The following is a 26,670-nucleotide window of genomic DNA, read 5'->3' on the forward strand; positions in this document are numbered from 1 at the left end:
GCTACAGCTAACTACTCCTATCAATTTATCATATCTGAAGACTTGATTCCCTGTCAATTTGTTGGAAGACTAACTGAACCATTAGAGTATTCACAACCTGCAGCACATCATTGAGTTACTTACCTACAATATATATTAGGCATTGTTTTTATTTGTCAGTCTAGTGACAAAACATGGTATAGATCAAAGATATTTTAAGTAGAATCAGAATGCAATTCTAATTATTGCAGGAGACAGAAAAAGAAGAGTAGGAAAGATGTTCAAAGGAGAAGAAAAACATTACTGGAAGAAAAGGGTTGGACTATATGCTTAGTTTTGTGCAGTAAAGAGATGATAAAAAGAAAAGAATGGGTTCAGGTGAGTGTGTTAGTGCCAGAAATTTCAGAATACACTTAAATAATAATAGAAAAGATGGCCATAAACTGGTAAATGGAAGGTGAGACATGTGCATTTGGTGGAGATGTTATGCAACTTGCTAATTTACAGAAGTAGAAACCATTGTATAAGTTGTAGAACAGGTAAAAATAAAAAGAAACTACACATATGATAGCCAGTGTTTCTAGCAGAATGGAGAATGAATCTTTGTCAATTAACCTAATGGCTTTTCAGAGAAGGGAGATGTATTAAGACATTTGTGTGTGTATCGCAGAATTATCATCACAGATACAGGATTAGATGTCCTGTGGATTAAAGATGACCTTTGTAGATGAACAACTAATTAGAGCCAAAATATTTTTATGGCCCTGAGGAGAAGTATTACCTTTGTAATTTTGGCTGTGTAATCCAAGAAATTAGAGACAAATGTAACCCATAGGTGGGTAACTTAGCTTGGACTAAATATTGAACAGATCTTAGTTGTTAGGTCCTAACCAAATGACAATTCATAAGCCTCTCTTCAAAAAGCATGTATAAACCTGACAGAAAACGTTAAGATAGGTTGCTAATGCTGAAGAAGTTGTTGTCACTGTTCATAGAGTAGAAGTTTAGTCACCTGCAATGATGTTACCAATCAATGAAATTCTAATACAAGTGCACAAGATTATGACAGAATGAATTCAAAACTTTGCCATAAGATTCTTATACCAGACAATGTAGTTGACGATTCTAATGTCATAGATACATTCCCTTTCACCAAAGTTACAAAGAACAAGAAATTGTCACATGTTTATGAAAAACTACTTCCTAGTGGATCTAGCCTCATTGATAGTCAAGAGAGAATAGTGTTCCAAGTAATGTGCAAAATGGTCAATTATGATTGTATCCATATTTTAGAATATTAAAGAAACGAATGGGGTAGTTGCATGAATACTTAAGTTAAGGTAAATAGCTCTGAAGAAAGATTTTTAAAAACCTAGTAAGGGCAGAATCAAGATTTTAGGGTCATGGTTACAATGCATTCAAACCTTTCACTTGTTGGATTTTGGTAACTAAATAAGTTGTCACACTTTGAAGCTGCGAAGCCAAGATGGTGAAAAAAACAGAGTTATTTGCACAGAGAAAGGAATTTAGTGCAAAACAGACAACAATGTAACTAATTAGTTGTCTGGATTTAGGAGTAGAGCAGATGTATTTGAATTTCTCTGGACAGTTCTATTGTAAAAGTTACATTTGTAAACAAGTTGGACCTTTATTAACAAAATAACTGATGATATATTTTAACTTAAGGATTGCATTTGTTTTGTATCTGTTTTTCCATGCTAGCATGAGCTGGACAAATATAAATTACTGAGACATTGTTTTACAGTTGAATGCCCTTCCTGTCACTAAATTGTACTTGTTTTCAAGTAAGGCATTAAAATAATAAAGCAATAGATTGTTTTAGAAACTGAAGCAAAAGTACTATTTTTAATTAAGTAAAAATCTATCACTGACAATAAGAGATATTAATCAGAGTAAGTTTTTCCTGACTACCAAAACAAGTTGGTATGGAATTTAAATTATGTACCAAATTAAATAAACATTGGGAATTAATTTGAATCTACTTCTTACAAATAGAAATGTGAGCTATTAATGCAGCAACATACTTGTAGGAGACAAGTAAATTGTTTCTAGATTAATTACATAATTAAGTTAAATATAGTTTACCTCATTAATAGCAAACTTAAATATTCTCTTTGATTATGCTAGAAAATAGATTTTAGACTAATACGCAAATATCTAAGATTTACCAATGTTAACACACTATAAAAGAGATTAAAAGTTAAAAAGTGTTTTTTGCATTGAACTGCCATTCTTTCACTCAAGCATGAAAATACTCTATAGGGAGATAGTCATTTCCAAAATTTGATACCATTACACTGTGACCAGAAGAATGAACCACAATTCCACCAGTCTCACAATTGTATTATTCTACTCAAACTCATACATCAAGAAGAGCCACACATGTAATTTATTCATTTATTTCAGTTTTAGTTTCTTGAAAATGATCAAGCAAAAATAATCTTTATCATTCATGACTTTGTGTACCATAAGATAAGTTCTAACATTTGGAGTAGGGTCTTTCTTCAAAGAAAAATTAATGGGAAAAATTTTTTTTCTTTTGAAAAACATGACTGTTCTAGACAAGAATTTGTCTCACATCAGAAGACAAACTTATCTTATTTTATGAATTTTATTTAACTGCTTTTTTTATAACACAGACTCTTAGTGGCTTTTCCCTTTATCATTATAATCAATTTGATATCTATTTTTCTATGCTAGAATTAGCTACACAGATATCTAATATATACAATGAATCTGTATTTTGTTATTTATGAATTCTACATTAAAGCAATGATCTGACTATCCTAAATCTTTTTATACTGCCTCTTTTCAAAGAATCTGTAGTAAATATTTCATGTGGCATGCTAATGATGTGAATGTAAATCGAGATTTACAGTGTGGTTTTGTCAACAGCCAAGTCTACTATCTGATCACCTGGCACCAATATTACACTATGTTGCTGTTTTTGTAGTTGTTTTTTTCACCAATCTGTTAGTGCACTTATTTTGTCAAACCCTGACCATATGGCATCATTTTATGCAAACAATAACTTGTGTGCCTACTTTCTTAGCAGCAATAGCTGTTAACAAGACAACAGCAAGCTGTAGTGGCCTACATCATAAGTTTTGGATCAATCAACATGTGCACCAGTTCATTCATCTACTCAAACAAACAAACTGGCACCAAAACAAGTGTACATTAACTTTTTGAACCAATCAGTGACTTAAACCAATGTTATATTAATGAACATCACCAGTTTACTACTTGTTAGTGTACTTGTTAGTTACTGTTAGTAGTAGTTGGAAGCGATAAACCCCATGTGAGAATTGCAGTGTTATTGATTCTCATCACAGTCCAAAGTCAATATAGCTTGGAGTGACAGTGTTACCAGTCACCATCAATTGTCACAATTTACCAGTCGTTACTACAGCAGAGACAATAGCAGACCAGTTCTGAAGTATCATTCTTAAGAGAAAGCATCAGGAGTTCACACCAAAATCAAATATAAACTCAATACCACTGCCAATTTTCTTCACCTTTTCCAACTAGTTTTCACATAACAAATCTCTATTACAATAACTTATTCACTTTACACCACAGCTCACTCACTCGTTGTGAACACATGTTAACTAAGAACATAAAAATCATAAGTATTTCAGATTCACAGAACTGTCTAGTGACTCACTTGTATGAAAGCACATATATACCACAGATTTACTTGAAAATCATGCACACATCATGCAGAATCATATGTATTTTGTGCATACATACATATTTATATATGTTCTTATACCTGCACGAACTTTTCGTATAGACACCAACACGTTTATACAATGCTGTGTTAATTCATTCCTTTTGAGTACATCAACAGCATAAACAGTTTAATAAAGGGAATTTTCAATTCCCTATATTGGTGATGCTGAGGTTTTCAAACTTGCTTCTCATAAAACTTTTCTAATAAATAGCATTTTTCATTCTACCACCAAAGCGTTTTTGATGACAACACCTACATTTGCCACACTTCTGATATGAAGGTTTCACAATTCTGAGAGCTTCACACCATATTTTGATTTTTCAACAGTTCTTCAACAAGCAGCAATTTACATTCTACCATTGATGTGGATCACCAATGTAGGGAATAATAAATGTGATCAAAATAAATAAAAAGGCATAATAACAGTTAATGTGGTTGTACTACCATCTTCAGCATTGGTGACCACAACCCCCTGTCCCATGATTTCAACACCTGTACTTCTGAGAGTTTCACACTAGATCTCAAGTTTTCCAAGACTTTCTCAGCAAGTTGCATTTTTCATTTTACCACCAAACCCATATTTTACTTCTTATTTGAAAAATAAATGTCAAACGTTATTTTTTTATGAATAGTAATCTATGAGTGGACTTATGCTGTACTTACATCTTGCACATATATATACAGGTTACGTTCTTTCTTACACTCCTACAAACTCCTTGTATAAACATCCTCACATGCATGTGTATTCCTGCTTCCTTTACCATCTCACTATCAAGAACACATATCACATTGTATGTGTGTTATATTTGAATATTTGAACTAGGAGCTGTTTCAATTAAACGGAATGTTACATTATATGATGCATGCATGTGTGTATGCAATATCAGTCAACTTTGTAGAATGCTGGGTCCATCTTTCTATCTGTAACATTCATGTTTTCTGTCTATTATTGTATTATTTTCATGATGTTGAAAATAAAGTCTATCACATCATATGTACATTTTACTGTGGCTAATCATAGTTTGCTTCAGAAGAGAATGTGAATTAAAACATTAACTGTTACATATTTTTGCTTATTTTGATTAAATTTAGAAACCTTGATAAGCCTACTACTATTATTGTGCAATTTTTTAAAACTAACAACTACTTATATTAAATAATTATTACATGCAACTGCCTTTATAATATACAATACACAAACCACCAAATATTTAGCTCCTTAACTGGTGCTTCTGCTTGACAAATTGACATTAAAAATTTAATATATCCTAAAGTCACTAAAATCAATGGATTTTCCTATTCTGATCGTCTATATTGCTTAAAACATAAATCTTTTATTCATGTTTAGACAATTACAGAAATATATTTATTTATGACATTTTGAATATTTACATGAAGTGATCTAACTGGATTCCATTCCATTAATAACAAATATTTACTGATAATCATTTTGGTAAAATTAATTTCTAAAAAAATGTGAATGCACAAAACTTGTATAATTGAGCTAATTATCTGCAATCAGTAAGGCTTCAGAGCTTTCAAAAGAAAGCATTTTTATATCCTTTTTTTTCTCTTTACTGCACTTTTGTCTGTCTTTGCTAAACTGGGTTAGAGGGATGAGCATTTCGTAAGTCCTTTCTGTTAGTAACCATTTAACTTTAAAATAAGAAATACTCCACATTTTTTTCTCTACCTATACACACACACACACACACATATATATATATAGCGGAGGTGGATGTTCTGAGACCATAGATGCTAGAATAAGAATGGCTTGGGCAAAGTTCAGAGAGCCCCTACCTCTACAAAGGGCCCCTCACTCAGAGTGAAAGGTAGACTGTACGACATATGTGTGCCAACAGCCATGCTACACGGCAGTGAAACATGGGCTGTGACTGCTGAGGACATGTGTAGGCTCGAAAGAAATGAAGCTAGTATGTTCCGCTGGATGTGTAATGTCAGTGTGCATACACAATAGAGTGTAAGCACCCTGAGAGAATAGTTGGACATAACAAGTATCATTTCCAGTCTTCCACAAGAATATGTGGTTGCTTGGAAACAGGTGAGGGTTGGCGACAGGAAGGATATCCTGCTGAAGAAAATCTTCCTCAATGAATTCCATCCATCCTAAGCAAGCATGGAAAAGTGGACATTAAAATTACATATATATATATATATATATATATATATATATATATATATATATATATATATATATAGACACACACACAATCAGATATGATTGCAATGTTTGCTGCAAGGAAACCTAGTTTTTTTTTAACTTCTACTATGCATCTATAAGAATAAAAATACATTTCTTATAGGAAACAAAAAAAAAAAAAATACTTATTAAAAGAAAAGACTTACCTGCATGATAAAATCTGTTGGCTTCTCCAAAAGTTTCCGTGTACCTTTGACTTTAATTCGAGTAACATGAGCTGTAAATATAGAGAATTTTGTTGAAAAATATGTTTACATGATTTCTTTAAATTGACAAAATAAACAACTACATTACATTTCAGTAATGTTTGCTTGCTCTTGTCTTTCAGAGATTATCCTATATATTCCATCTCAAGAGATAAAAATCAAAAGACAATAATTCCAATAACTTTTCCTAGAACAGTTAGCTTAACATATTGCCCCAAAACAGAATACACTTTATTTAAAAACGTTGATTTGTCCAGGATTGCTGAAATGAAACAAGTAACTTAGGAGTCAATCAATGGTAGTGCTATCTAGAAACACAAAACAAAAGAACTGTCAGAAGCTAAAATTTGTATAAAATTATATAAGTCTCATAAAAGAAATCAAAATACAGAACATTATACATTCTGTTGTGACTTTAATATAATAAGACACAAAGCTTTTGTATGTTGACTGTTAAATGCATTGCATAAGAACAAACTGCAGTGTGGTAATAACTCTTGGCCAATAAACATCTATATTATCCACTTGGCAAGGATATCTAAGTAGAATAAACAAGAACTTTATATTTCAAGTATAATTTAACTACATTTAGTTAATTGGGACAAAAGGTAATAAATGTTAAATTTGAAAGTGAACAAGACCGACAGTATTTTTCTCAAGACAAAATCACTAAATGGTACTGAAAGCATCATTATTCAAAGAAAATCAATTTCTTCAGAAAACAATGTTGACAATCACTGAAGAAAGAACACAACCAAGTAGAGAAAGTACTTGTTCGATCAGAAATCATGGGGGTTACTGTTTTATAGAAATTGAAACTGAGACAATAACTCTAAGTATAGATCTAATCTGGTTAACAAAACTAAAATTCTGACTATGAGAAATATATATGAGCAACTAGCTTTTGCTTTTGTTTTTGTTTTGTGTATGAGTTTGCATGTGTGTGAGCATACACACATGTATTTATTAAACATCTTTAGGAAATCTCTTGTTACCCTTTTATAAGCAACAACCTATGTTGACTACCGAACTTGTTAATCATCTTAAGTCAACCTAGTTATCAGCTGTTTATTTCCTCTTCACTTTGTAAAGAAATCAATAAATCAAAAATACTAATTCACCCAGATTATATGTATATGTGTTACACCAGTTAAGTTTCTCAAACACAAGTCAACAAAAAAGCTGATTATACATGCAGAATTTACTTTTAGCATTGTGCTGCCTGTAAAAACAATCAAACACCATATGAGGAGGTGGGGAGATGAAATACTACAGTGAATATTTTTAGAAACTTTCGTTTTAAAGAAGAAAAAAAGATATCAAGAACAGCAGGAGGTTTGTTGCTACTTGTTGTATAGCAACAAAATCCGTTACACAATAGGTGTAAGAGAAATTGAAGAGTGACCAAATGAACAGTATACAAATAGAGATGAGGATCTGTGACAACTCAGAAGAGTCCAAAAGTAAAACAATTAAAGCAGGTTATTTTCTCAACTCCAAATAAAGAAATTCTCACATGTTATGCATAAAGGAGTTGCGATAAGAATGTTTAAAAAGAAATAAAATACACATAATTACAGGTTGATTTATGATTTTGCTACATGCTTTTGACTACATATGTAAATGACGTTTTATTATAATAGATTAATGTTTTAGAAAACTATACAGAAATGTGAGATGTTAAGTTTCATGCATTTTTATGCCTGTTTTTCCATGCTGTGCAGTGGGACAGAACCTAAAACAGTGTGGTTAGGATGTAAAATTCTTAACCACATAGCCATGTTTGTGCCTCTAAAACAGAAGTCCTAAACTGCTTTTTATATAGCTAATAATAATAATTCCACCATTATTGTAATATTTCTAGGCACCTGTGCCCAGCGACGCCTTTCTGACACTTGTGCCCGCGGCATGTGTAAGGACTTTCGAGCGAGATCGTTGCCAGTGCCCCTGGACTGGCTCTTGTGCGGGTGGCATATAAAATACACCATTTTGAGCATGGCCGTTGCCAGTACCGCCTGACTGACCTTCATGCCGGTGGCACGTAAAAGCACCCACTACACTCTCTGAGTGGTTGGCGTTAGGAAGGGCATCCAGCTGTAGAAACTCTGCCAAATCAGATTGGAGCCTGGTGTAGCCATCTGGTTTCACCAGTCCTCAGTCAAATTGTCCAACCCATGCTAGCATGGAAGGCGGATGTTAAACGACGATGATGATGATGATGATGATACTTATTTCATGATTGAAATGGCTGGTAAAGCAGACTTTACAATATTATTAATTAAGGTTAGACTTAGAGTTATTATATTCAGATGATCAACTGCTACTTGAAAGTAATACTCATTAAAATATTTAGAACAAGCTTTGACCCAATGATCCAAAAAGGTTTAATAACCAAATAAGAACAAATGGAGTAAAAATAATGTTAAAAATAACAAATGCAGGCATGCCTGAGAAGTTTACTTCTCAACCACATGGTTTCGGGTTCAGTCCCTTAGCTCTGAACTGAACAGACTTGAGAGTCAAGTTGGTATGTGGAAACTGAAAGAAGCCTGTCGCACGCGCGCTCGCGTATCTCCTTGTTTTCACATTGTGTGACAGTTATAAGTAAATATCACTGTCATACAAGCAATGTTGTTCAAACCCAATATTTTGCAAAAATATGCCTGGTCATGGGGAAATATTACCTAGCTTGGAAACAAGTGTGGGTTGGCAACAGGAAGGGAGTCCGACCATGGAAAATCTGCCTCAATTAAACTCCATCTGACCCATGCAAACATCGAAAAGTGGACATTTATTCAATGATAATGATAAATATAGTTTCAGTCATGAAAACTGAAGTCAGAAGTTAGGCAGTTTGAAGTGTAACATTAACTGAGACCGAATGAAAATAAATACCACTAAGAAAGGAATTAATCCATGCCTATAGGGAAAAAAATCATTCATACTGAATCAACTAAAGAATATCAAATCTTGGTAAAAGAGTTGCAATTATCAATCAGTCTAATATATATTTACTTCCACAGAAGTTTGACCATGGAAGATATTAACTAATGAAGGAAAGTAATTAAAAAGAAAGAGTCAAAAAGCATATTTAGATGACAAACAAGTAGAAAGAATGCTAGATAAGAAACTCTTGTTTCTGTCTAAAAATCAGCCCCTGAGATTAGTTATAAAATTTTTTTTAAATATCTTAGAAAACAGATTACTCAAAGTTGTTAACGGAAGTCACCTATGGAAGGAAGTAAGCCAAGACATGACACAACATTTGATATAGGTGTGATTGCTGTAAACAATTATGGAGACCACACATTTACTAAAATACCTATGTTTAGTTTCCTTTCAGTGCTAAAAAAAATATTCATCTTTAAACTATTGTTACCTTTATTCAAGAAGCAAGTTTGCCTGACAATAGAATTCTGCAAAAGAATCAGTGATGATTCTTCCACTTCATACACACCTTTAATTATATCCAAACAAGATTATCCACCTGATACACATTTTCAACACCAAAACAATACAACCAGTAATTGTTCACCGTTGCATTCTCATTGACTCTTCTACAATTACTACAACTGTTAATGCTTCTCTAGATTTGCTAACTCTATATCACCTCCATCTAAAGCTGTCTCCATTTCACCAATTACTCCAAATTTCCCTTATACCTGATCCCAGAACACAACTCCCAAATCTTTTTCTCCCAAAATACATCCTTTTTATCTGTATATCCTCCCTTGTTAAAGTAAAATTACAAAGGTTTCATATATTAATAAATATTACCAAGCTATAAGAATTAACCATACTTAGGATCAAAAGAAATTAATAACTTTGCTGTTTCTTGATAGTTTTATCATTTCTATTATCAACTTGAGGGAAAATACACTGAAAAATTAGAATATATTCTAATCAATGAAAATAAATTGTGAGTTGATTTTGATAAATACTTGTTGATAAACATCAAGGATCTGCTAGTTTCAGACATGCTCTTTATTTATGCTTTAAACATCACAAAACATATTAATTTTTAAAATTTCAATTATATTGGATGTGAAAGTCATAAAACTATACAAAACAAAAACTTAAATAATCTAAAATGAGTCTAAGCTAGAAAATAATTATATTCCTTTTTCAGAACACAAACTTTATCCAGGATTGCAAAAATTCACTGTATTTCACCTACTTTAAGGTTCTTCAACTCTTTAGTATTTAAACCAGCCATATTCAACCCAAATATTGTATCTACTTTATGTTCAAAATGACCAGATGTCGTCTCTAGCACCTATCCTACAATGTTATTCTAAAACTAATTGATCAGATCATCAAAATCTTGAAGTTACAAGATAATGCAAGATTACTTTAAAACAATGTGAATGAACAAGGATTACATATAGAGTAATATGAATCCTAAAGGGTTAACTTTCATATTTGTCACTGTCCTGTTTCAAATATCCTGTCAGAACATGAGGCAACAGTTCACTTTGAAGTTAGTTTTTCTCATCTGTCATCATCATTGTTTTAACATCCACTTTTCCACACCTGCATGAGTCAGAGGGATTTGGTTGACATAGATTTTCTACAGCCAGATGCCCTTTCTGTTTCCAAGTAAGTTAATATTTCCCCACAGCCAGGCATGTTTTCACAGAAGATTAGAAATTAAGGACAGTAACACACACACACTAGTGTCAAGACAAGACTTTCCCCTCTCTCACACACACTAGTGTCAAGACAAGACTTTCCCCTCTCTCACACACATACACATATATAAGATGAGCTTCCTTCAGTTTCCATCTACCAAATCCACTCACAAGGCTTTTGATCAGCCTCATGTTATAAATAGAAGACACTTGCCCAAGGTGCCATACAATGGGACTGAACCCAAAATGATGTGGCTGAGAAGTAAGCTTGCAGCACACAATAATCTACAACTTTTCTGTTCTCTTGCATTCAGATTGGCTGATGTCCACATACTACTCTCAAGTGTAACAGAAGCACAATTAGTTTCAATAATAATCAGTGTGTGTGTGCGCATGTGTCTGAACTGTTTACACTAAAGCTTTTCTTTTTTTATGTTTCTGAACTTGATACTTAATTCTCTAAATATCCAGTCATCCAGTAAGAATGATCTGGAAATGGTGTCATTCCTGGTAGAACTATCCCTGTTCTGCTTAAAAGCAATGACTCAAGAACTACATAATACACTCATGAAAAATTTTATTATATCTGATAAACAACATGAGTACAACATTTTGACACATTTAGATACTTAGAAATAAATTCATCAAACAAGGAGGTAAGCACATAGGAAATATACTCACTCACACTCAAAAGGATATTTATTTTTAACTCTAAAAACTTGTGTGAATTCCATAGAGGAAAACAAGTTTCTTGCTTAATAGCTCTATTGAAGTGTAAATCATGAATTTATATACCACATGGCAGTTCTTCCTAAGGTAGTTATGTTTGGAGTTAGTTCTCAAGCAAAAGAGTATGGAAATAAACAGTAAACTCTTAAGATGTTGATGGCTTATTCCACTTCAGATCTTTTATTTTAGACCATACCAATATTTAGTTTACTTGTATTTACTCTTCATTATTTTACTCAACACACTAAGTGATTAAAACTCACTGAGCAAACTAGCACGTGACAACTATCTCTTAAAATGTATTACAAAAAAAAAAATATTATTATTTTCATTTTCATTTCATTTTATCTAGTTTCAGCTCATGAGCTGTGGTCATGCTGGGGAACTTTTCTTTTGTTTTTCAAATGGCAGACAATACTGAAAATTTTCAGTAGTTGGAATGAAATCACAATGAAAGACCCTCCCATCAACAGAAAAAAAACAAAAAAAATTATACCCAAGAAAAAAATTCAAAAGCGTTTTCTGAACAAGTTTTTATCTAGTACAACTAATTAAAATAATTTTCCCAGCATTTAGACAGACACTGGTTCTATTTTTAAATCCTCTAAAGTAATTTCCTACAATCAAACTTTAATAGAACTAACTTGTCCAGTTATATGACTTGTTTGTATGAACAAATTCTTTTTTACAATGGATAGATCAAGTCTCAAGAGAAAATTGCTTCTAGGGAGTTAGCAATTAACTCTACAAGTCAATTGCTATTTCTTAACGATTTTATTTAGATTTTGTTTTATTTATTTCCTTATAATTTTGCCATTTTGAATCTCATAAACTCACACTCAGGATTCAGCATATACCAACTAATAAGTGTTAAAATGAGTCCTTACGTAAACACGGTTACAGATTTAAATGGATGAAGGAAACTTGTTAATTGTTACATACAAGCTTTTCTTAATTACCAAGGACCCAACAGGCCAATAAATTTCTCTGAAAAATTCAATTTGTTCAGACTTATTTTCAAAACTAACAGCAGAAGCAAGAAGAAAACAAATGAAATACATAAAAAGCTGGATGGTAATTCTCAAGTCGTCTGTCAACACAAACAATATTCTAAAAGAATTAACAGAAGTAATTATTATTATACCCAACAAAAATTTACTTGTTTCTAGAATGTTAAATGGCAACGTTAAGCTGACTGTACAACAAAAATATTCGATCAATAAACAAGTCCGCTTTTTTAATATAAAGGGATGTCTCATGCAAGTAGCCAAATCGATAAAAGTTCATCCTTATTCTAGGCATACCGAGATAGAAGTAAATGCAGACTTAATTTCTAAAAATTCATTGTCACCCATGAAACGTTCACATTGCCCACCATTTTCTAGAAATTTGTCCCATCGCCCACCTCTAAGTTGAAATCACCCACTTTGGGAAGCTATGCTCTAGAGCATCAAAGTTTGGTACATAGGGCTAACTTGACCCAGACAATAATGAATATAAATTTAAATTATTCTTTTAATAGAAAATGAGAAGAAACAATAGGCAACTTCCTACAAAGAATGTCAAAGTTATATTGGATTTGCATATGTAGGCCTATTAAGAGTCAAAATTAGATCTTTTATGTATATATTAAATATTGAAAATAAATTGCACAACAAGATTTAAATACTTTTTAATTAAAATCTTTAATTACAAAATTAAGTATTTGGTGTTTTATATGTATGTATGTGGGTGTGAGTAGTGACCAATCACATTTTAGCATGTGTTTTTATAGCTTCCTTTACAAAAGATGTAGTTCTTGCTCAAAATTAAAAATTATCTTTAAATTATTTCATATTAAAAATTTTTTTAAATTACAACTCTTTAAAAAAATTCCTGAAACAATTTCGTTTTTGAAAACTGGACAAAACACATTTAGCTTTCCATTAAAATTAGATGTCAATAGCTCCTCTTTCTAGCTTTCTAAAAGTTCCAAGAATTTGAAATTTTTTTAGAATTCTTTTATATCTTTTGAAAAATTGTTGACTTTTTTGTTTTAAAACTAAATATATATGTAAAAAAAAAAAAATCATCGCCACTAAAAATCTAGTAAAAATTTTCTACAATCTTTTCACTTTTTAAAATATTTCATAAGTTTCATTTTTGTAAATGTAGATTATTTTACAGCACAATATGAATTAAGAAAAGTTTGTTTGTGTGGCTGTGACCTAATCATCCAGAACATTTTTTGAAAGAATTAAAATTATTGTGATGCCAAGAAATCACAGTGGTGAAGGTGAAGAATAAGGAGACACCCACCAAGCAGCTAAAAGAAATTGCATGACTGAAGCTTAATTGAAAGAAAATAAAGCAAAAGGAAACACCCATCTGGCAGATGACAGAAGCCTTATAATTAAAACCTGATTAAGTGGAATTAAAGAAGAAAGAAGGGCTCTCCCGAAAACTAACAGAAATTCCAACACTCAAACTCACTTCAAGATGCGTTGAAAGAAGAAAAAAATGTTATTGCTTTGCAATGTGATTTTTACCAAGAGTTAGTATTGCCACAAGACAATATGTGACTACACAAGATGTTTTTTTTTCTTTTTTTTTTTTCCAATGAAAATAATGGGAACAAGTGCAGTTTTTGAAATAGACTAAAATTTGAAGATGAAATATCAAACCACTGCAGCACTAAAAGTAATATTAAACTAAATCTACTGTCAAGCCCTTTCTTGACAAAATCCCAAGTTCAACTATGCCAAGTCTTCTCTAGGTCATCAGAAATCAGCAATACCAAAATATAGTCCAAGAATAAAATTTAGTGAAAGGTTTATTTACAGAATTGGGCCACTTATTCCATCTGAAAACAAATGATGAGAGTTTGCTCAGATTTTGATTTAGGAGACAAACTACAATAAAGTAAGCAGACTGAGAAACAATTCCACTTTGAACTCTGATGTGACAGTTAAATTGCAACATTGTTTACATTATGTTGATCCATACATCAGAGATTTCAAATTTATTGAGTTCACCACAGAAGAGATTAAACTAGTATTAAAAGCAAGAGATAAGCTAAATGGGAGTGGGTATAAAAGGCAATATAACACGACCACTACAAACGAAGTGGAAGTTTTGCAGCTCAATGTGACAAGAAAAAGCCTTGATGTAATCTATGAACACAGAAGTACCTTGCAATATATGAGATACATCAACGTTATGATAGTCTTTACAACTACACCATCATGTTTCCTTTTGGTACTGATGGATACACAATGAATGTTTAAAGTAATGGATAGGAACAAAAGGATCATCAGAAAATAAAAGCATACTAACAGTGATTGTATATGGATCCCCAAAGTGTTCGAGATTGTGCATGAGCATCATCAAATACAATGGAAAGCCACCTCTTCATTACTTTTACAATAAATCCAAATTAGAAAGAGATGATCATTTTTTCACAGTAAATAGCCAAGAAATTGATAACATATTACAGTAATAGAGTTTCATAAAAAGGTGAAGCAACATCTTCATGATTTGCCTTGAGAGAAAAACCTAGGAAAGGTAATTGCTAACACACGTATGAAAGAAGACTAAAAAAAAAAATACTGCTAAATGCTTTTATTCTTTTTATCTAGCAGAAGATAAACCTAGAGATTCAGCTGATATTGATCTGTTTGTTTGTGCTTAGATTTCAAACAAAAACAAAAAAAGAGAATACCCTGTTATTCACTGGAGTAAAAATGAACTTAATCCATAGGTTCTGTGGACATAAGAATCTGAACAATTCATGCAGATTCAGTGAAGGAAGAAATTGTAATTATCAGAAAGGATTTCCAATACAATTTTTTAACCAAACTGTTATGACTGAAGACTCATATCCAGCTTACAGACACAGATCTAAAAAACATAGTGGTAGATCCTACATTCTACAAACTCACTGAGTTTGAAATATAACTAGGTACTTAAATTAAAGATGTCACCAGGATATATAACTTGTCAGCCAGTTAGCCAAATAGTCAACATACCAGCATGGAAGGCAGATGTTAAACGATGATGATGATGATATGAAGTAACAAAGGACCACAGTATCCATGACAGACATGAAATTAACAGTTCATTGCGATCTACTGGTGAATGGTGCCAAACTCTCCTAGTTGTCTCATGTGGAAGTCATTAATGTTTCACAAACTCTCTGTTTTCTGAAGAATTTTAAATCAAGCAACCCACCAGAAATATGTGCATTCAAATAGCAACAGATGACACTGGAGAAAACTCGGCAGAATTTCTGCTTAGAATTGGTGAAGGAAAAGAGCCATACTGGCAAAGTCAATCAAATATAATAAATCAAGATAATCTTGTGTTTCCTGGACAACTCTGAAAGCTTTTGCAAGACTTCCAGCAAAAATGTAAACATATGGACTGATTCTGAGAGTATACAATTCTTTGTCCAACAAACTGGAGTTAATGCCATTATAATAGAGTTCCAAGAGAAATCAAAGAATAATTAAGCAGTGACACAGTTCTCAATAGTAATGAAGCACATCTTTATCCAACTGAATTTTTAAAAATTTATTTGAGCAGAATGGTTCAATAAACTAGAAGATTGGTGTGCCCATTGTACTCCTCCAACATTTTGATACAGCTGATAGCTATTGTAATAAGTTATATTAAAAGATTCAAAAACATTTTTTTTTACAGTTGCTTTTTGCAACCATGAAGAGAAAGATTTATTTATCCAAGAATATATTTGCCACCAAGTGATTGTGCACTACCATTCTAGATGCAAAAGCATTAATTTCTTGACAAATTATCCACTGGGACTTAGAATGCAGAAACTTATGACAAGACAGTTTCAAAGACAGGTATTTACAAAAAAAAACAATGAATGTTTCTCTTATTGTTAGATTTATGTGGATATGTCTAGAGTAAGAAATTCAATACCAGATATGAAGAATAAAAATGGAACTTTCAGAGAGAATGTGTTCTGAAATTCTGTAGTGGTACAGAATATTGTATTGATTAGAATATTGTATGAACAAAATTTTCTTATATAATTTCATTTTTTTCAACTGAAAATATCTCATTGTATTATTTTACTCATTGAGTTACTGTATACAGTTAATGTATCATTTGTAAATTCTGTGATTTCACTAAAATAAATGAAAAAGAGCGTAGAAACTCACCTTTTTCTTTGTGTGGTAGCGATGTATGAGGTTGGCAGCTACTGCAGAAGTGCGGTCCTTCGTCAGGCTTTGGTGATGATGAATACGACACTGAGCAGTGGCAGCACAAACATTCATCCTAGAGACAGGAAAAAAAAAATACAAGTCTTAGAAAACCATATCAAGTACTCAATTAGGAAACAGTTACAAAACATAAATAATCAAAGTGAACATCATTTAATCACATGTGCTGTAAGAATTTTCACTATAGCAGTTATGCAATATTACAATATAAAATAGACGACAAACCTATACCCTCATTTTTCTTGATAAAATATCAACTCCAGAACAAAGATAACAATTTGAATTTCAACTAGCAACAGAAATTTGAGATCATCATATATCTTTTCAGATAGAATAGTGAAAGCCACATAATTCAATCACAAACAATATTATCAAATGGTTTTTATTATCAAAATTAGTAGGTCCCAAACATGCACATGATACTGTTACATCATCTGCTATGTTATCACTCGTTTATTGTTATCCAAAAGGCTCCATCCTAAAATTATCATAATAAGCAACTTCCACTGTGTGTTACACTAGCACAGTGGACGCATCAGATAGTATTTGAGCTACTCTAAATTGGGATTTACTAATAATGCTAGTTTTCTCCTTTCCCACAGTTTATATGAAAGGTTCCATAGCTTCTAAGATTTATAATTTTATAAATTTACATTAATTATGTGTATGAAAATATATTTATCTTCTGATAAAAACGTTTCCTGCCAAGGCCATGTTAATTTTTGTCTCAGATATATATAATCAGTAAATCCATGGTAATAAACAACCTAACAATCCTGTCTTTCTTTTACCCTATGTTATTTGGTCTGAAACATAAACTGAGTAGCCAAAGCATAAGAGATTATGTCATCAACTACACTGATGCTGATGAAGATTTGAACTACAATAAAGTTTAATCACTTGGTGATGAACATATACTTGCCCTCTTCTCCCACCTCTCTCTCTCTCTCTTTTCAAAAGGCAGAGTAAATGAAGCATGTGTAAGAATAATGATGCTGCATGTTAGTGTGATATATAGACTATAGAATATCTGTAGAGAGAAATGAGTCTTAACATAATCTACTGTACGTTTAAGTAAATTGAGAAAACACACTGTATCAGCTAACGTGAGCAGGAGAAATGATTGTCCTGTTAAGCACATATAATACAAAAAAATACAGTATCTCCTCATCTAAGAGTTGATTTAAATTCCAACAGGTTATTACATTGTAGTAAATCCAAGTGAGACTGGATTGCATGTGTATACATAATTGGTTAAAACAATCTTTTAAGACCAACACATTTAGCAAAAAAAGCAAAAATTTCACATATAGTTCAGATTTTATGTTCAACAGCCGTTTCATGAAGTTAAACACCATAAAATATATAATTACATAATTGCAATACTGGTCCAGTAACAGTTTTCTGCTTAATGTAACATTCCTGATAATTTGAGTAAACACTGTTTTAAAATTAATTTGACTTAATTTAATTTAATTAATTGTTTCACAATTAATGTAATTATACATTTGGTGGTGTTTATCTTCAAGGAACAGCTGTTGAACACAAAGTATAAACTATATATGAAATATAAGCTTTTCTGCTAAATAGATTATTCTTTATCAAGTTTAGCTTTCAGTTTTTCATCAATTTGAGCTTTTAATGTATGGCTATTTCAATCAACAAACTAATAAAGTTGTTATTGAAAAAAATGGGCTAAGGTTTTCTTTAAGTATATCAAGTACTACTGAAGTAAGAATGTACCACTCTTCAACTGAGATTCCATAAACTTGGAGAGAACAAAGACTTTTCCTGGAGGCAGTGTGAAAATTGCAGCTAACATTGGAATCTTAATATTTAACTTTTAATTTCTTCTTCCCAACATTATGCTGGAATTTAAGAATTCATTTTATTTTAATATTCATTTCTAATTTTGCTAGCATATTCTGTGTTCAACTCAACAGCCACCAGCAGCTTGTATTGATCTAACAAACCACATATCAGATATAACTCATCTTTATGTGGTGATAAAATCAATTAGAAGCCAACACTTTGAATGGGTATGCATCCATGAAGTTTATTGCTTGCTATTTTGGCAAAAAATAGTATTAATTATAACAAATTCAAACTCTGAACAAAGTTCTAGAAGTAAACAGTTCATCAGTGTTGCATCTACACACCCATGTCTTCCAGTGATTTCTGGCTATATTTTGTGGTTTCACATAAAATTTTCTAAGAAGGATTTTATCATCAGGATTAATAGACTTAAAGGATTACACATTGCAATTCATTGAGAACATCTTTTTTTTTTTTTTTTAATCATCCATAAGCACTAATGAAAATGAGGAACTGATTATTTAAAATAATTCAAAGATGGATAAGATGTTCAAATACAGAGATTGATAAAAAATACTGAATTTCTGAACCAAAATTGTTCTTATAGTGAAACCAACACCATGTATACATGGTTTACCAGCTGGTCATCCTTTTTAAAAGAAAGAGTAACTTCCATTATTCTCAGTTAGGTTACCCTCATCAGCTATTCTGTTTTCCCTTAGTAATGCAGTGTCTGTGGTGAAATCCTTCCCAGACCTCAACTCCTAATGGCACTGTAGGCATGCCTCATAACACACAGTATGCCTCGAGAATTTAAACAAAGTAGAGTCCACTGACCATAGTCAATTTCTTCCATACAGAAAGAGAGAGACAGAGAAAGAAGAATCAACCCCAGTATTGGAATGGTATTTATTTATCCACTTCAAAAGGATGAAAGGCAAGGTTGACCATGATGGGATTTTTAAGTTGGAGCACGAAAGCTTAACCCTTTAGCATTTAGATCACTCTGTCAAATGTAATGCTTATTTAATGACATCATTTTGAATTAATCATGTACTATCTTTTAGCTTTAAGACTTCAATGATGTGATTGTTTACTTCTGGTATGACATTGTGGGGTAGTGTAGAAGCTGGATTTGGCCAATTTGAACACAAAACAGGTAGAATATTTTGGCCAGTTTAAATGCTAAAGGGTAAACAAATGCCATACAGTATTTTGTGTGACTCTAATGACTCTGCCAATTTATCATCTTGGAGTTCACATTCAACAAGAGTTGTTCATTATTCAGATCTCTCACAAGTTTTAAGATCCCGTAAAGCCCTTACATTCTGAGTTCTAATAGTCAAAAGCATTTCTTTTTTTGTTCTTGTGTTAAATTATAAATGGGTGTAAACCATTCTTACCCACTTCTTCTAATGTGAGGTGAGCAATACTCATCCTAAACAGGTCTACTTAGACATGAATATAGCAACCAAAACTATCTGACTCCTCAATCAAGTAATAAAACAACCATCTTGCAGACACATGTATAATGAGTAAAAATATGTATAAATAATATGCATAATAATAATGTATAGCTGTATATTAAACATGTGTGTGTGTGTATATATATATATATATATATATATATATATATATATATATATAAAGAAGCATTAATAAATGAGTTGTCACATCAGTATGAAGTTATTTCACTATAGAAAAAATAAAACTCATTCAGATACTATTTCAATTTTGAGCACGATTTTCAACAAATTTCTTTAAAGTTATTCAATAATAAAACACCAAAGATTTTACAGAAGCAGCACACTATCTCAAGGAAAAGTCCATAATTATTTTAAGCAAATACTACTTAAAAATTCAAAACATACAATCTATGAGTATTATTAACTAAATGTAAATCACAAAAATTATTTCAAAAGCTAACAACAAAGTAATCACAAAAGTTGGGCTATAATATTATATTTTTTATTATATAACATTATATGCTGCCATAATTATTATTCTCATTTTAAATTTTTGTGGATTTTATTTTTATTTAAAATCTTAATTAATTACACCAAAACTAAGTAATGCATAATTTGGAATTATATTTTCAATACTCTGATATGAGAGAACTTGAAAAAAAAAAAGGGTGGCAATAAAAATAAAATATAATTTTTTTTTTTTTAATGTGAAAATTATTGGTTCATTCCATAAGAAAATTGTACAGTCTAAAGAAAATATTTCAAAGATACACAACTTCATTTCAAAAGACAGACAAGCTAATATATTTTAAGTTTTTGAACTCAAATTGATTATGCTTTGTCTGGAAGAATCAAAGATATTAACCATGACTATAAAAAAAAATTTTTTTTTCTTCCATGATTCAAATTACAGTGCTAACATGCAGATTCTGCAGAGCAAAGTGAATGTAAAGTTTCCTGTATTAAAAGAGATTTTTCACAGAAAGCTAGTTACTTATTCTCCAGCTTAGACATTTGGCTTTAAAGATCATAAAGTTCTCTCTGCAAGATACAGATGTAAAATTTAAGAGTGAGCAGTCCACCATCTTATTTATTTATTTGGTCATGTTACCTTTCTTTTTGTTACAAATATACCTACTGATTTCAACAGAAACTTAAAATTGAATTATCTCTAGGATAAATAAAATGGTTTAACAGAATTTCACACATATTTCAGATCATAAAACATTTCAACATTTTTAGAAGTTAGGTCTAAATCCACTAAGTTACAGAGTTAAAAGTTGGCCATAACACTGAAGCTTTAAACAATTTTGTATTTCTCTGATTGATAGCTCAACCACTTTTTTTATCAATAGAAACTGTAGGATTAGCATTTTGTCAATTTAAAGTCTGATAATCAATAAAATTTCCAACAATGTCTACTGTTGACCAATCATTACAGTATTTTTCAAGCCACCTAAAAGTATACAAGCCTGTCAATAAAGTACCAAGAGCTGAAATATAATTAATGTATGTCCTAAAAGACTGTGGTGTTCAATCCCACACTGAACATCAACACAAAAACATGCCAAATCTGATACTAAGCAGAGAGACACTATTCAAAAAGTATTTTACAGAAAAGGTGAGGTTAGAATGGGAAGACACTCTTAGTACTAAAACATCAGCATTTAAATGATATCCTTCTTAGAAACATCCTCCTTCCTTACAAGAACCTTACAAGTGCATTCAAAAATATTTTTGCAAATGCACAAAATGAAAAAAAAAAAAAACACTCTCTCACTATAAAAGCCTAACTCAGTAATAGATACCTAGAACTAATAAACACATTCTATTCACTAAAAATCTTTGGCAGGTTTTAAAAGTAAGTCATTTAATCTACAAGAGTCATTTCCGGCATAACTTTCTAAATTAACGACTAGTTAATTTTCCAGTCCTATGGAATGTGATATACTACCAATTAAGTTGCCACCCAATACTAAGATTACACTGAGATTTAATAACAATTGCGACATCATATAATTAATAATTCATTTAATTAATTTACCTTTCATACTTTAAGCTATGAATTTATAGTTTTAGTATTATTAATTCAGCACTCTCAACAGTTTGTTTACATGTTTTTTTTTTTGGGGGGGGGGGGGGGGGTCTGTTTCATTGTCAACTCCTTAAAATAATCATTTTAGATTTAGCTATCTCTTTCTGTCAATAAAATAATTACAAACATTCAACCTCGTTACGTCAACTGAGGGGAAAAAAATCTTTAAAAAAAGTGTCAGAAATCCAGATATGAACAGTAAACAAATCCTAAATTGACATCCAGCTGAAATCTGTTGAGATTGCAGAAAATCTGTACTATTCAGTTTGCACCAGCATTAGACCAGAAAAAAAAAAAGGAAAGAAAACCAACAGACTGCAGAAGACAGCTGAAGTTACTGCATTTCTTTGCTGACTGCTAAAAACTATTATAATTCTGGATAACATATCTGTTTCAAAATTTCATCAGCTTTCAAAAATGTAAGTTTTACTATTGTTTTATGCTGTATAACCAGTTTGATCTATGAATTTTCATGTTTTTACATCTTTCTTCCCTCTAAGAAATACAAATTTTTAGGCAAAGTATCAATGCCCTTTCTTTTGGAAAAAAAATATAAATAAATTCATTTGGAGATTTTATTTATTCTGTAAACTTTACATCCTCATCCATTTATATCAACAACTAAGTAGTTAAATCTGTTTCTTCAACAATGGACATTGTTCTAAATCTTTCCTACAGGAGAATTTATTGGCAACTAGCAACAATACTATTAATAATTCAACATAGGTATATAACCCATCATCTGAATGTTTTTTTAATTTACATAAATATAAAACAAACTTGTTAAAAGTGCGTAACAGTAAATTTCTAGTTTAAAAAATAAGCAAAATATACATGCATGAATAATATGTGAGTGAGTATATAATTCACACGCATACACAGTTTTACTCTAGGCTGTTGTGGTGCTAGGGCTCTTCCATATATGACTGAAGACTTTTTTTTTTAAAATAAGGAAATAAAATTAAAATACAAAATGACTAATACAAGGGAATCAAAGAATTGAAAAAAATTCGATGTTTTCCTAAATGGCAACAAAGCCTAAACGATAAAGAAATGTGCAATTCTTCAACATTCATGCCTTTCCCATGAGTATTTGTATAGCTGAAAGAAAACATTTCAAACCAGAATTGAAACCAAATCACAAATTTCCTCCCTAAAGAATTTTCTTCTAAATAGAACATCTGCTAACAAATGTGAAACAACGAAATTATAAATAACAATGAGAATTCTAAGAGCAGCAGTATTATAAATTAGAGAAGGAAGAATAAAAATAAAGCATTACAAGAAGTTGTTATTTGCAGTTATTGACCTAATCAAGCTTTCAATTGGAAACCTTTACCAGATGATCCAATAAGCACTGCCTTATTGAGATGTATAAATAGTTTGTGAGATTGGATAAATTCACATTTAGCAACTCATTTGATAAGGAATTTATTTCACCTAGTTCTAAAAGTAACATTCAGTCTTTGATTACTTTTGTCCATATTTAGAATCATCAATACTTAAATCTCATAAACACTTCACATGTTTTTTTGTTTTGTTTTTTTAAATCCCTATTTCCACAGCTAGGGCAAACCTGTAAAACAGTACTTGCATTCAACATACAGTTGTTCATTTAGTTTCCTCTACTCCCTTTAGCTAGAGCTAACAAACAGGTTTCTGACCTTCTGATCAAGTACCTTCTGTAATGTAACAGTTGATTTCAATCATCTACTGAATTACATAACACATAATAATCAACCAGCTCTGAGGTAACATACATTGCTTGTCTAAAGTCAACCTCATCGAAAATATAGATAATACTCCCATAACATAGTTACCTTTAAAAAGAAAGCATCCAGTAGTAAAAACACTTGCGCTAACACCTCTTATGCAAATATACATATTTACAGAAACACCCAAACAATATTAGCATGGAAGACAAACAGATTAAATAAATAAATAAATAAAACATTTTAAAAAAGATAATCACCATATTGCTATATCACTTAAATCTCCTTTGAAAATAACAAGTAGTAAACTCATTTGAATTCGGTCTATCCTCCAGATTAGCTGTATAAATTCAGTTAATAGTGCTCATCTACCTCATTTATATTTTACCTTTGAAAAATTATCTTTCCTAACCAGGTAATACTAAACTGATAATTTCTATGTAGTAGACTAAAGAAGAGCCACAAAAAGCAAGCAAAACAGACTGTGACAAAAACTATAGGCAAAAGAGTGGTGATCATGATAAATCTCTAGATAAAAAAAAAGCCTGATATGTTTCATAGTGTGATAGAGTGTACAAGAGATAACCTCCTTCAATTTTACTAGGTCAAATTTTGTAAATTCCAGAAGATAGTGTTAAAAAAGAAAAGATTAAACCTATTGGTCAATGAAGAATTAGAGCAAAGGCAAGCTCTGATCGACACAGCATAATAGTTTAAAATATTACAATGGAATAAAACTTCTGGAGAGAAAAGACGAAATGAAAAACGAAATAAGGGGTTCATTAGTGATCAACAAAGGTAGGCACCATTAGTCAAAAAGTTAACTTCGTTAACCAAAAAGTTAACTTTGATAACTGTTAATCAGTTAATTCTTTAAAAATCCAACAGAAGTTATCAATAAGCTGTTAACAATTTTTATTATAGTAAAAAAAACAAAAAATCAGTTTTTGCTCTAAAAACACCTTTAAAAAGTACCAAAACTATAAAATCCATTAATTTCAATTGAATTGAAGCTAACAGAAGTTAACTCAAGCTGACTTGAATTAACGGAAGTTAAATGTAACAGAAGTTAATTAGTCCAATAATGATTTCCATCGTTAACTTTGTTAATTAACAATTAACAGTTTGGTGCCCAGGTTTGTGAACAGGTATATGAAGCTAAAAGCAGCGGCATTTTTTACCATACAGGCTAAATCTTGCTTGGCTGATTTACTACAAAAGACATAGGTATAATATGAAAACATCAAGTAGAGAGGTATTAAACACACAAGTGTGACAGGATGTAATGACTGCCATTTTGAATCACAACATTTGGTCAAAGAAAGAGAAGTAACCTTTTAAAATTTAAAATTAAATGTAGATGAGAAGCTAAAATTGGATTAAATGTTAAACAACTACCAGTTGAAGTATTGACTTCATCAAATATAAAAACAGAATGAAAAGAGATGGGGTTACATTACCTCATCCTTTCTTATCAGTACAAATAGAGTAAAATCAACATGCGAATCTAGTTAACCTAAAAACATTAAAGTTATATTTGCTCTAAAAGATGTAAAAAGTTTTTTCTTGTAGATGCATTCATAACTATATTCCTTCTTTGTGCAGCTACATTTGAATTGAGGAATTTTATCTTGGAGGAATGCAAGTAAATGTAAACCACATTGTGGTATTAAACCACATTGAAATGCTTGAGAAAGTAGTAATAAGGATGGTGCATAAGAAATATAATAGTGACACTGAAAGATTAATAAAGTAATCAGATATTCCATGTGTGTGTGTGTCTGTGTGTAATACATTACCAAAATATTTTCATAAAATTTTTTTTAAAGCTTATTTTGTTTTGTTGCAGACACCCAAAAACCAAATAAAACAAAAATATATTTATGAATGCTTCATCAGCCTGCTTAAAGTTTTTGAAAATAAGAAATGAGACAAAAATGGTGACAGAAGTTGCAAGTCACTTTCAAACAATCAAAAAATTAACAGAAACACCACTAAAGAAATCAAATACATTATGTTACATTATAATTGTTGCTAATTTAGGCACATCATCTTTAAATTTACGCAGCACGATCTAAAACAAAAGTTCGCAAATAAAGGAAATCAAATCACAGGTAGATACCAGAGGATTGATGAAGCTATCCTTCATGTTTGTCTTGTTTCTTGTCTACCTTTCTTTGGGAAATCAATATCTTATTTTTCACATTATCATTTCTTTTATATCAGTGCTGTTCTAGAAAACCAGCTAAGGCTAAGAACATTATGTTTTGATTGTCTGACTAATATTAATGCCTCAATATTTGTATGCAACTATTTGTCCACCTTTTGAAAGAAGTTTTATGTCTTCTTTCTTAATTGTATTCAACGATGTATACGGTACTAAATTACATGCAATTTGTATCAGGAATCCATTATTATAAAAAAAAATTTGGTCTTGTAACATCTTTGGCAATCAAATAAAATAAAATAGAAATCTCCTTAGCTACATAGTTATCTAAAAAAATAGAGGTAGTACAGGTGTTGACAAAACACGTGAATAAATATAGATTAACTCTTTAATATAAACCTGCCTGAGCCAACTATGTTAGAGTGTTGAAATTGAAATCTCAAGTAAAATTTCACTGTGGTTTGATTGAAATTAATATTTCAGTTGTGAACACCATTATATCAAGTTACATATTAAGATAGTTTACTACAATTATTTGAAACACAAGCATATATCCATAGAAATATAGTCACAAAAGGGATAAGAAGGAATAACTGAATTCTTTCATTACCATAGTTCTGTTGAAATACACTGCTTCATTTTTTTTCAATAAGGTTTGACAATA

At 31.2% G+C, this 26,670-nt stretch overlaps 1 protein-coding gene across 3 annotated transcripts in view; it reads right to left on the minus strand.

Annotated features, from left to right (window-relative positions):
* LOC106878026 (uncharacterized) overlaps nt 1-26,670 on the minus strand; it is a 151,148-nt gene that overhangs the window by 29,103 nt on the left and 95,375 nt on the right. For all 3 annotated transcript variants that reach the window (XM_052968640.2, XM_052968639.2, XM_014927106.3), the window contains 2 exons: nt 16,689-16,806; nt 6,104-6,174 (listed from right to left, as the gene is read on the minus strand). In XM_052968640.2, coding sequence (XP_052824600.1) covers nt 6,104-6,174; nt 16,689-16,806 — 189 coding nt within the window. The remainder of the gene's footprint in view (nt 1-6,103; nt 6,175-16,688; nt 16,807-26,670) is intronic.

Source organism: Octopus bimaculoides, chromosome 6, assembly GCF_046866305.1.
Source record: "Octopus bimaculoides isolate indiv1 chromosome 6, ASM4686630v1, whole genome shotgun sequence".
NCBI lineage: Eukaryota > Metazoa > Mollusca > Cephalopoda > Octopoda > Octopodidae > Octopus > Octopus bimaculoides.